The following is an 11,010-nucleotide window of genomic DNA, read 5'->3' on the forward strand; positions in this document are numbered from 1 at the left end:
CAAAATAATAACAGCTAATAGAATAATTACATTAAAACGGCCAAATACCACATCTTGGTACATCTCAAAAATTCGAGAAATCTTCCTTACCAGCTACCAATTTTTATCAGCTAAGAAAACTACAAGAAAAGCTGAGTTCCACTCTGAAAGAACATCACTAAACTGAATATTCGCTACTCCTTTCCATTCATCCCTTCAGATTTCATAAAATTCAACTAAACTCCTGGAAATTACAACTTTGTAAACCACTTCTGCGCATACTAAAATAATAATTTGATTCGAAGTAAATCTACTATCCATACAGAAATAAAATGAAAATATCTCCCTAACAGCTTCCACCTATAGTGATGCACCACGCAATATATGCATGAATTTACAGGAACCTCTTCACTAAGTTATTTTTGGATTTCAGAAAAACAAAACGCCATTTTCACTGAAGCCTTAGTTTTGGATTTGCATTCAAATGTCAACTCTAAACAAGATCCTGCTCCACAGGAATAAGAGGGAAAAACAACAAAAACATTATAATTTACTAAGCGTTTCTGCAGTCTTTCGTTTCGAAAACACAAACTCAAAATACGGCAAAACTCAATTCCAGTTCGCGATTAATGTTCTTAATGTGCCTTTTTTAAGAAAATCAACTAAGGAACATTTCCCAACAGCTAACAGCTAAAAAGGTGAAAACGAAGAAGTCTAGTAAGACACACAGGTATTAGGCAAAAAATCACAATCAATTACAGAATCAATGAAGTAGCATCTGAGCTTTTAATTTACTGATTGTCCTATCTTTCTCCACCAGTTCCTTACGTAAAGCATCATTTTCTATAAGAAGTCGCTCCACAACATCGCTGTCCTCTATTTTCTGGAATAATAAATTTTCAAAAAGTCCTTCGTATTCACTAATAAGTGTAAACACAGAGAAAGCAGAGAAACGTACCACTGGGATGGATTTGTTCACGTTTTCTGCTTCTACTGAATCCTGAAAAAAACTCGAATTCAAAACAGCAGTAAAGAAAACAATTGGTAAAGTGATTCATCAGTGGGTATGCTAACTAAACTTCAAGTGAAGGAAATGAGATTACACGAATGCGCCAAGCGTGAAGAAGTCAATCAGTTATATGACAGCTGATTTTAATACCCAGGTAAAAAAAACAAGAATTGGAGAAAAAATAATAGTCTTGAATTTTTTTCCAAAACCAAAAAAAGCACAAATTACTGAAATATTTGAAAGCTTTATGCTCTTGGCCAAATTCAAAAATCTGCAAAAAAGGACGGGTGACAGTTATACCAATAATCGCTAGAACGATAAACATGCATTTATCAATCTCCTCAGTTCCTGCAACTGATTTTTTATGTACACAACATCATTACACGATGATTCATACACCGCTACGCTAGGAAATGCAACCATCTTATTTTCATTGACCAATGGTTCATCGTATCTCTGATTCCTGTGGAAAAATGCAGAATTAGTAATTAAATTTGAATCTGATTGGATAAGATTAGATGAAGGCGAAATCGAAATTTGATTTGTGAGACAATTTCATATTAAGTTCTTGCAAAAATCCACGAAAAGCAATTTTCTATCAAAAATAGAAAACGATTAAAAAAGCATGAATGTGTCCCAATTTCTGCAATGAAGAAAAAACATTCTTTATCAAGATATGCTACAGCTTCGACTATGTCGGAAATGTGACATTTTTCAATGGTTTCAAACAACTAATGTAGCTAAAAAAAAATTTTCCAATATATAAGACCTACAATTCAGTTTTTAGGGCATGACATGGAAGACTGTAAACTTGATTGCTGATTTTTCGAAATATTTTGAAAAATGAATTTAGGAAACTATTTTTCAGTGAAAAGTGGCTTTAAACTATGGTATTGCAACAGGAATACGATTACGTTTGCATAGAATTATTTTTTAAGTCAAATAGTATATGCTTACTGATAGTAGAAAAGGCAATAATGTAGTCGCAATATAATTAAACTCAAGGTTTACATCTAGGAAACAAATGAGATAAGATGTTGAATCAAAATACATCGTGCTTACTTATAATGAGCTGAATCTGAATTTGCTGAATCAACTGGTCCTTGATCATGGTCGCGTGGTGGTGGTGGTCGTCGTCGTGAGCGAGAACGACCTGCCCTGAAATTTCTGGACCATGAACAACCATAGCACATCAGATTCACAGGACAACTATTATTTGTCGCTGAAAACGAATCATTCCCATTGTTCCTCAGGTGGAACCGAAATGGATGCACAAATATTACAACATCATTGCAAATCTGATAAATCTTATTCTTGCTGTACTTGAATATAAGCACAACAAAGTACATAAGCTTTGATACGGCAGTTTTCATAGAACTGTATTTTACGGATACTTTTACTACTTCAAATACAAACTATCCTCTGCCTCATATTTATCATATTTATGTTGAATTTCAAGAAGCAGAAGGGATAAAATATAGACGCAATTCCCATATAATGTGACTTAACACTATATAAATGAAACCATAGGACGGACAAGCAGAGCAGGAAGCTGTTTGTCTGCAGTTCACATTTTTGTATCTGCATTTGCTAGAAATAAAATGCACGGGATTTTAGAGATATAGCAAGAACATGCAATAGCAGGTAAGATATACCTCTAGCATTACAGCAACGCTGAAGATAACAGATATCGTGGATTTTAATTTGCAAATTGTTTAAGTCCTTTGGACAGAAAAAACTAATTTAATTGAAGCAGTAGCAAAGTTGCTGGAGGAAGTGGGTGTCGTGTTTTTTTGAGAAAAGTGTGAACGGTAATTAGGATTAAATGAGACCCTTGCTTAAACAGAAATAACAAAATTAGGCTAAAGATATCTCAGTCGGAACCAGACCCTTAAAGGACTCAAACCGAAACTAACGTAAGCTTAAAACCTTCCTTACCATAGCTCTGAACAAAATTTGAACAAACATTCAGAAAACAAATCATCTTAATCCGCTAACCAGCTGGAAATAGCTAGCACATTCTCAGTTTGCCACCTGTACTATCAAAAAAATCAACTCCACTTCCTCTACTGAAGTAGTGGAATGCACCGTCGTTTATACCTAAATATGATATAGCAATGTACAGAAACGCTTTCTCATACTTAGATTTGTACTTAAGTCTAGAATAATTAGCCTAAAACCTGGACTTATCAAGTTAGGAAACAACTTTTAAGGTCATCAGCAAGGGTGAAGGATTCTTTAACAACAACAAATTCATATTTTGGAGAAAATCTATAACTGAAAAGTAACTTATCTACCACTTAACACTCGACGCACAAAAAATTTCACCATCCCCAACTCTCAGGCTTTGAGAAAAGGGAACCCTATAGGTGGTACGCCTAACTTTACCACCTTGAATGATTTACGAAACTATCAGAAATTTATGAAACTGAAATTTATGAGACTGCAATTTATGGAACTAGAAAACAAATTCGTCAAAAGGATTAATCAAAGAATAAAATCAAAAGTTGAAAAAGCCAGCGCTTCTTGTGGAAAGAGAAATGAAGCAAAATGATGAATTGGGTAGTCGAGGATCAAAAAGTTCGATATCATTTTCTGCAGCTCAGAGAGCAGACGTAATTTGATTAACGCGTAACATAACAACAATATGTATGCTATTTAACTAATCGAAATAAGGTGACAGAGTAAACTGGATAAGGAATACAGCGTGTTACTAAACTTCAGTTTAATGGTCAACAAGTATACTAATGAAGAGAAGTGATGAGCAGAAGGTAGTAAAAAAGAAAGGTTAATCAGAAATTTGAGAGTGACAGCTGCGTAAGAAGTAAAGCAGGAGCTCACCTTACCGACTTGATCAACGTGTTCAGAAGCAGGCAATCGGCCATCACAGCACAGTCCCACCAGCACCATTCACACAAACCGCTCCACCGCAAATATCGAAATAGAAAAGGAGAGAGCAGAGGAGGGTAAAGGGTGTTAACATCGTCGCCGACGTCATCATCATCGTCGCCTACCATCATCGCTCACTGGCTCTGCCCGTCTTCCTCACTGCACATTTTCACGGGGAACAAAGTGTTAGAAGGTTTTGCTCAATGAAATATAGACTCCAACTACTTGCAGGGTTCGGACGAGTTTCATCCAAAACTCTTGTCTGATATAACAGATTCACGTGAAGCTTAAAGTTTCTGAGAAGTTGAAATCATCTCCTTCGTGAATTATTCATTTACTTGAAAAATCAGCCCTTATGAATTACGCTTAGATAGCACCTGCTTTCCAAGATTTTTGCTGGAAAAGAAAAAATCCAAACAATGTTCCCAAGAATTTTGAATTTTTATGTTAAAAAACCACGCTTGAAGAATTCTTCAGAAATGTCATCCCAGCTTGTATGAAACATGTACAACGACATTTCAGCGTGTCGTCGATGCGCGAACACGTCCCCTTTCCCAGCAGTTTCATGTGGAAGAAAAAGTTCTAGCATTATGTTCAAAAAGAAGAAAGATTGGAGAACAAGAAATTCCACTGCCGAATTAATGTTTAGGGAAAATAAATTTTGTCGATTCATCACTCTCAAATTTGTTCCTTTCGTTTCGTTATCCTTTGCAATACAAACTACAAATTGAAATTGCAATTTATAATTGTTCCATTAGCTCAACTATTCCGGATAAAATTAATGAGTCGGCAAGGTAGGAAGAATGAATGAAGGACAAAACTCTTTGGACATTTAGAACCGCTGATGATATCGATGAGGGAATGATACAGTTTGAGTGTCATTTAACATACTGTTAATGTTTTAAGGTACTGGGGAAGTTTTTTTAGCTAAGCAACACATACGTCACCGAGTACAGTAATAGCCTCTAGAAGGTCAGAACTTGCATCATTCAAGTCATATTAAATGGCTTTTAGAAATCTGTCAATACAGTTGCCAAGATAAATGTGCAACATTAATTTATCATGTTTTTGATATATCAGAATTGCTGCATCAGAATGCTTTTGCAGGATACTGCGTCTTCTGCAATAAACTTTACAATTTGTGTAAAAACGTCCAGAATTACAGAATCTTTTTTGTGAATTTAAATGATTTATAAATAGCTGTGTTTATTATGTTGCATGGTAAACAGAAAATGGCACTAACTAGAAATTATTTTTTTAGCTTGGATTGTCATCAACAAATTCTTGAAATCGTACTTCCTTTAATATCACTTAAATCCTATTTAAATGTTCCATAAAAACCACGTTATAAGAATCAAAAATTTTTGCTTTTACTAAGTGACAACACTTTACGAGTACATGTTGAAATAAATACCCGAGAAAGACGAACTTTTCGATGATGGTCATATCGACAAATTGCTCACTCAATTCTGCATCTTTATCTGAAGATTTATCAGGAAAATCTTGAAAACCAGATGAAGTTGTAAATCCAGATGAAGTCATTGCGGTTGGTGAAACGAAGTCATTGGGACTATTCCCTGACTTGGCATCATTGTCACAGGAGCAATCGGTAGAAGGATTGTTTGATAAATTATTATTTAATAAACTGTCTGGTAGTGTAACATTAATCATTGTACAGCCATCCCTTAAAAACAATTCGTGAGTTCCTAAACTTTACCGGAGACTATGTTTCGGAATTTATTTGTTGGTTTATGAAAGAAAAATTGAGGTATAACTTTCGACTTCTTGACAACGTACCTTTTTCTGTTATCTAACGATCCTTTCCTTGTTGCCTTGCCACAATTGTGAGTTGACTCATTGCTCAAAAACCGCTTATTACAGGCTTCTGGAAATGCTAAACAGATTACAAAACAATCAAAAAATTTTTCTGATAAATTATCAAAGACCAAAAAAGATTCTTCAGGGGTAGAGCAATAACCGTACGAAGCAGTGTCGAATTCCTGTAGATTATTTCAATAATACTAAGTTCGATGTCAAAATATTTGCTTTTAGTAAATGAAAATGTTTGGCATCAAAGCTTCAAAATATTCGTTTTGCTGAAAGGAACCTCTCATTGAGTTTGTTGACGAGTTAGGGTCCAATGATTGTGATTTTGTAGTCCCGTCTTCCGAACTTCCTTTGGTGCATATATAATGAATTTTACCCGGAATAAATTTTACTGGGGGCACTTCAAAAGCTGGCGAATTTTCAATGCAAGATGATTCACATTCCGCCAACGGTGCCTGTCAGGAAAGATCATCTTGTGACATAATATATAAGTAGATGTATTTATATAAATCCACGTAAAGTTTATATCAAGTTCATAGGAAGTAAGGGAGCTCATTTCACTGATTCAATTTCGCTACTAACTGAAAAAAGAAAAATTCAAAGATAGAAAGTACCTGGCCCGTTTCGGTACCAGATTTTCTGGCAGACAATCTTCGTGGTGGTGTTGTGTAGAGCGGTATAAAAGAACTTTGTCGATTAGTACTTCCCGCTTTCATCTGTTCATGATCACCTCTATTATGTTGAGATTTCAAACGGGATGTTCGGTAAGCATCTTGCTCTAAAAGAAAAGAAATCCGACATATATCAATATAGAAATACAGTGTCTACTTAAAATATTTCTTTTTTAACTATTTGTTTGGCAAGTTTTTGTTTAGGGTATCGTTGCAAAAAACTTGTGAACTAAATTCTGTAATCTGAAAAATGCAAAATGGAGTTTGCAAAAAAAAAAAGAAAAACAAGCTTTACTTTCAGCAGATGCATCCTAAACAAAAAGTTGAATGACAAGAAAAAAGGAGAAACGAGCAATAAATAGATATGCAAAAGCTTGCATCAATCGTAATAAAACTTGAAAGGAGATCGTAACTCACTGCAAGTTAATTAGAAATATAGTGGTTCATAAAGTCCTGAATTACCTGTATTACTTCTTACAAAAATATTCGTTGCAGGCTTGATTTTTGCTTCTTTAATATTTTCTTGATTCTTGGAAGTATGTATCCCAGCAGTCATTGTGAATGCTGCAGTGGGCGAATTGAGTTGACGAATCCTATCAGGTGGTGAGACAGTCTGTGTAGCTCTCGGTTCCAGATGTATCTTGAAAGCTTTCACTATTGAATTCGTCTTCGTATCATTTCCCGGTCTAGGTGGCAAATTCTTAGGTCTGATAATCTTGCAGTATTTGTCCTGAGTGAAAAAAATGCTTCGCTTAGAAGTTTCCAGATATGATGACTGATCGTCTAAAGATGTTCGTGATTTCGGAATTTTCGGGATTCTTAGTGCACTGCTTCCTAAAATTTGTTTGGAAGGGACAGGTTTGACTAAATCCTTTGTAGAGTCTTGGTTGGTTCGCGTCTCCATACTCGCCGATTTCTTGAATTGCGTATTAGATGGTACATAGCTCAGTTTATCGAAAGGACCTCGACGCATGCTGCAAAAAAAGTTCCGCTAAAAGAAAAATGTTCTTCCCAATTTTAAAATATTTAAAACAACAAACTGTTCCAAAAACAATTCGATATAGTCTTTTACTTACAGAAACCCTCGAATTTTCAACTCTCCAAAAAAAGTAATATAAAGTAAAAAAATGGGTGAAACTTAGGCTAAAGCAAAAAACATGATGAGTTCTGTGTATGATGTCGGACTTATGGAGAGAAAATGACGTATTCTGAAATAACTACACTGAATTTTAGAAGTCTAATACAGTAATGAGATGGCTTTTCCTTTTATCTCTATGCAGTTAAATGGCATCAGTAAGCAGTAGCAAATAAAACAAAACAATGAATTTTGGAAAGCAATAAATCTTGAAGTTTAATCTTTGGTTTAAGATAAACCGGAGTTTTCTGCTGAAAATGGAAATTTCGAGAATTATGGCCCAAAATCTCGCAATCAAAAAATAATTTCGTACTTTTAACATAAACATGTGATATGAAAAGCAAAACTGGTGATATGACCATTGCTTCATATCACTATTGAAACAAAATATCACAGTGATCTTATGTAATGATAAGACAGAAAAGCGTCAGAAATAGCAAACTAGTGAGAAGCAGAAGCACAAATTTTCAAACTCTTTTGAAGCCCTTCTCTACTGCTACTACCTTGGAAGTTCAATCCTCTGAAAGCGTTTACTGACGACTTAAGAAACTATATGAGTATATGAAAAACTTTTCATCCAAATTCAAATAGCTTCAAAACAGATTTTATCCTGTCCTAAATTAGCAATCCTGTCTGAGGACTATGACCAAGACTTCATGATTTTTTAAAAATTTATTGGAAAATCATTCGAATTTATCAATGGTCACCTAGATAAGCTGGTACTGATACGGATATTTTGATTCCCATCTGACCAGCTAAAACGATTTCCAAGTTTTGTAAGCTTTGACCGCACGGAGTGGGCAACACTCATCAATGGGCTTCGTGGAACATCTTCTGGCCGTTTGTTTCGGTTGGAAATGACTGCTGCAGTTTTTGCTACCAAACAGTGCGCCGTTGTACTTTCGATAACTGATGATCCATCGCTCTCAGTCTTTTGTGAAGATATTCGCAGTTCCTAGAAAAATCTGTGGAGATCCGAACTAGAACTTCTGGAATTGTGATCAAAGGAAAAACTGCGACGATAAATGTGACCAATTCATAAGAAATTCATGGAAACAATATTGCTTAAGAATTTAAATTTAAAATCACTGGTTTCAACAAAATCCAACTTAAAAGTCAATTACGAAAGGAAGTAGAGATAAAAAAGAACGAGGAAGCTGAGTTACTGCTTTATTTACATACTTTTTCTGTTAGAAGCACCTTATGAATTTGAAATGTGCCTAGAAGAATTTGCACAATAACTCTGTCCAAGAATATCGTTTATCTGCTTATTTATGTTCAAATTTAACAATATTAAGCTCTAATAAAGATTCGGTTCATAAGATTTCGTTTTTGAATTTACCTTGGCAGTAAATGATGGAACAAGGTCTCCCATCGATTTGACGCATGAAGGTTCTCGAAGGGCTCGGCAAGTTGAAGGTTGGTGTTCAGTAAGAATTTCAGTGCACTTTTCCAAGGTATGAGTTATAATTGAATCATTGGACTTCGATTCCGGTATCGGTGGTATGGTGCGATTCAATGGAGGCCGCATTTTAGCATGCCCTTTCTCGGCATTACTCTCCATAATTGGCCGTGTCGGAGGAACAACAACAAGTGTGTGCGTACGTGGATAAGGATATGATTGCGAGGACGAACGGTAGATCCTGAAAAATCATTAGTCCCATCAGTTCATCAAATTTGACTAAAGAATTAAGAAACAGAGTGAAAAGAATCTAAAATGACTTGCAGTGGCCAAGGAAAGTGCTTGCAGAAGACAGACCATCAAAACCATGCCAAGGTGAACTCCCCTTTGAGGACAAAAAAGCAATGCTTGACATGCATGAAATATTTATACTTCCCAGAAATTAAAAGCTTCATCAGAAACAAAGACTGCTAAGATAGGATCAAACTCGAATGTCAAAATGAAAATGAAAACTGATCGATAATGTAAAATGACATTGAATCCTTTGCCAAAACTGCTGAAATATTTTCAAGAATTTGAAAATTTCGTGACTTTAGTTAAAAAAGGAATGGAAAATGTTATGTTATATGCATGAACATACAGTATCGATTTGCTTTACAAAACGAACTAGAAATAACTTTGGCATTTGATAACTAATATTTCCTAAAATGAGGTCTCCACCGATATCTGGACTTCATGAACTCGACAACATTTTCTGTGCCTCGTCTCTATTATGGCACATTCACTTAAATGTTAGCAAAAGATATTTAATTAATGGACCTTGAAAATTCTGTCCTCTACTAATGTAAAAATAAGAAATATCTGTTGAATAGTGCGGAAGTGCGGCGTAACAGAAAGCTGAGTGAGCTTCAATAAGATAAGAAAAAATTATCTTCTATTATCAAGAAAAGGCTGAAGGGATTGACTCACCAAAAAGTCGAAGTAGATAGTGCTTAGATCGCATGGCTCCCACTCAGTGGGCTCATCTACAGACACCATTGCTGATCAAACAGTCTCTTTATAATTTAGAAACAATATAACAATGAGTAGAAATGGATTATTAAAGCGATTTACAAGAATCAGTTAAATGTGAGTTGCTAGTGAGATGTTGACATTTGAATGAAAAATTTATTTGCACCAGAGAAGGTATGGTGGAAAATGTGGTGTTGGTGACGGATATCTGATAGTAGCGGAAAACAACAAATGTCCATACATTCCACACATTCTTTTTACTAACAGCATTACTATTTTAAATGCTATGTACGTCATGCTTCCTTTCTTCTTCAGCATTACTAAAAGCTAAATTTTAAAAATAGTTAAAATGGACTTTGGGTTCACATTTAAACTTCAAATTTTTAAAAAGGAAAAGTAATATTGCAAAAATTCACTGTAAAATATTTTTTTGACAAAGTGAAATATGACTTACGAGTATACCATATATTCAAAACAACGTAATGCAAAGTTTTTGTAATTTTCTGTGAAATCCCTAACGACCTGTCCAACAACAGTAGGTTGGCAGCTTGAAATTTCTTTTTTGCTTTTTTGCTAACGACCAATATAAATAATCATACAAAAGGAGAAATACAATATGATGGTGAGAGGAACTGTTAAGAGTAGCAGTTAGGGAAGGTGAAAATGAGTGGATCCAAATCTACAGATAAATTACTGGACTAGAAAAACTGCGAAGAAATAGAGAACACTCCAAACTTCGCAGTTTTTGGTTTATAAAATCTGCCGAGAAATCCATTTAGTGTGAAAATACATTAGCCTTAAGCAGCTCCTTCTATGACTTTATGGGGATAATCAAACGATAATGATGACGATGATGATAACGATAATTTAATAATAATAATAATAATAATAATAATAATAATAATAATAATAATAATAATAATAATAATAATAATAATAATAATAATAATAATAATAATAATAATAATAATAATAATAATAATAATAATAATAATAATAATAATAATAATAATAATAATAATAATAATAATAATAATAATAATAATAATAATAATAATAATAATAATAATAATAATAATAATAATAA

The 11,010-nt window shown here is 34.2% G+C and overlaps 2 protein-coding genes across 2 annotated transcripts in view; both read right to left on the reverse strand.

Moving 5' to 3' along the window:
- Nucleotides 1-742: 742 nt before the first annotated feature.
- On the reverse strand, nucleotides 743-4,008 carry LOAG_09155 (hypothetical protein; the record flags this gene model as incomplete). The annotated part of the gene is made up of 5 exons (XM_020447866.1): nucleotides 743-862; nucleotides 938-979; nucleotides 1,316-1,451; nucleotides 2,051-2,146; nucleotides 3,830-4,008. The coding sequence occupies 5 exons, from the start codon at nucleotides 4,006-4,008 to the stop codon at nucleotides 743-745; spliced, it is 573 nt and encodes a 190-aa protein (XP_020301944.1).
- Nucleotides 4,009-4,876: 868 nt separating this feature from the next.
- The window catches only part of LOAG_18645 (hypothetical protein), a gene marked incomplete at its 3' end in the record, with an annotated part of 7,632 nt that continues 1,498 nt past the window's right edge, over nucleotides 4,877-11,010 (reverse strand). The window contains exons 2-9 of the mRNA XM_020451309.1: nucleotides 8,853-9,153; nucleotides 8,218-8,465; nucleotides 6,838-7,349; nucleotides 6,319-6,482; nucleotides 5,985-6,159; nucleotides 5,675-5,762; nucleotides 5,307-5,561; nucleotides 4,877-4,997 (exon numbers count right to left, since the gene is read on the reverse strand). Coding sequence (XP_020304916.1) covers nucleotides 4,877-4,997; nucleotides 5,307-5,561; nucleotides 5,675-5,762; nucleotides 5,985-6,159; nucleotides 6,319-6,482; nucleotides 6,838-7,349; nucleotides 8,218-8,465; nucleotides 8,853-9,153 — 1,864 coding nt within the window. The remainder of the gene's footprint in view (nucleotides 4,998-5,306; nucleotides 5,562-5,674; nucleotides 5,763-5,984; nucleotides 6,160-6,318; nucleotides 6,483-6,837; nucleotides 7,350-8,217; nucleotides 8,466-8,852; nucleotides 9,154-11,010) is intronic.

The sequence above is a fragment of the Loa loa genome, assembly GCF_000183805.2.
Source record: "Loa loa unplaced genomic scaffold supercont3.420, whole genome shotgun sequence".
NCBI classification, from domain to species: Eukaryota; Metazoa; Nematoda; class Chromadorea; order Rhabditida; family Onchocercidae; genus Loa; species Loa loa.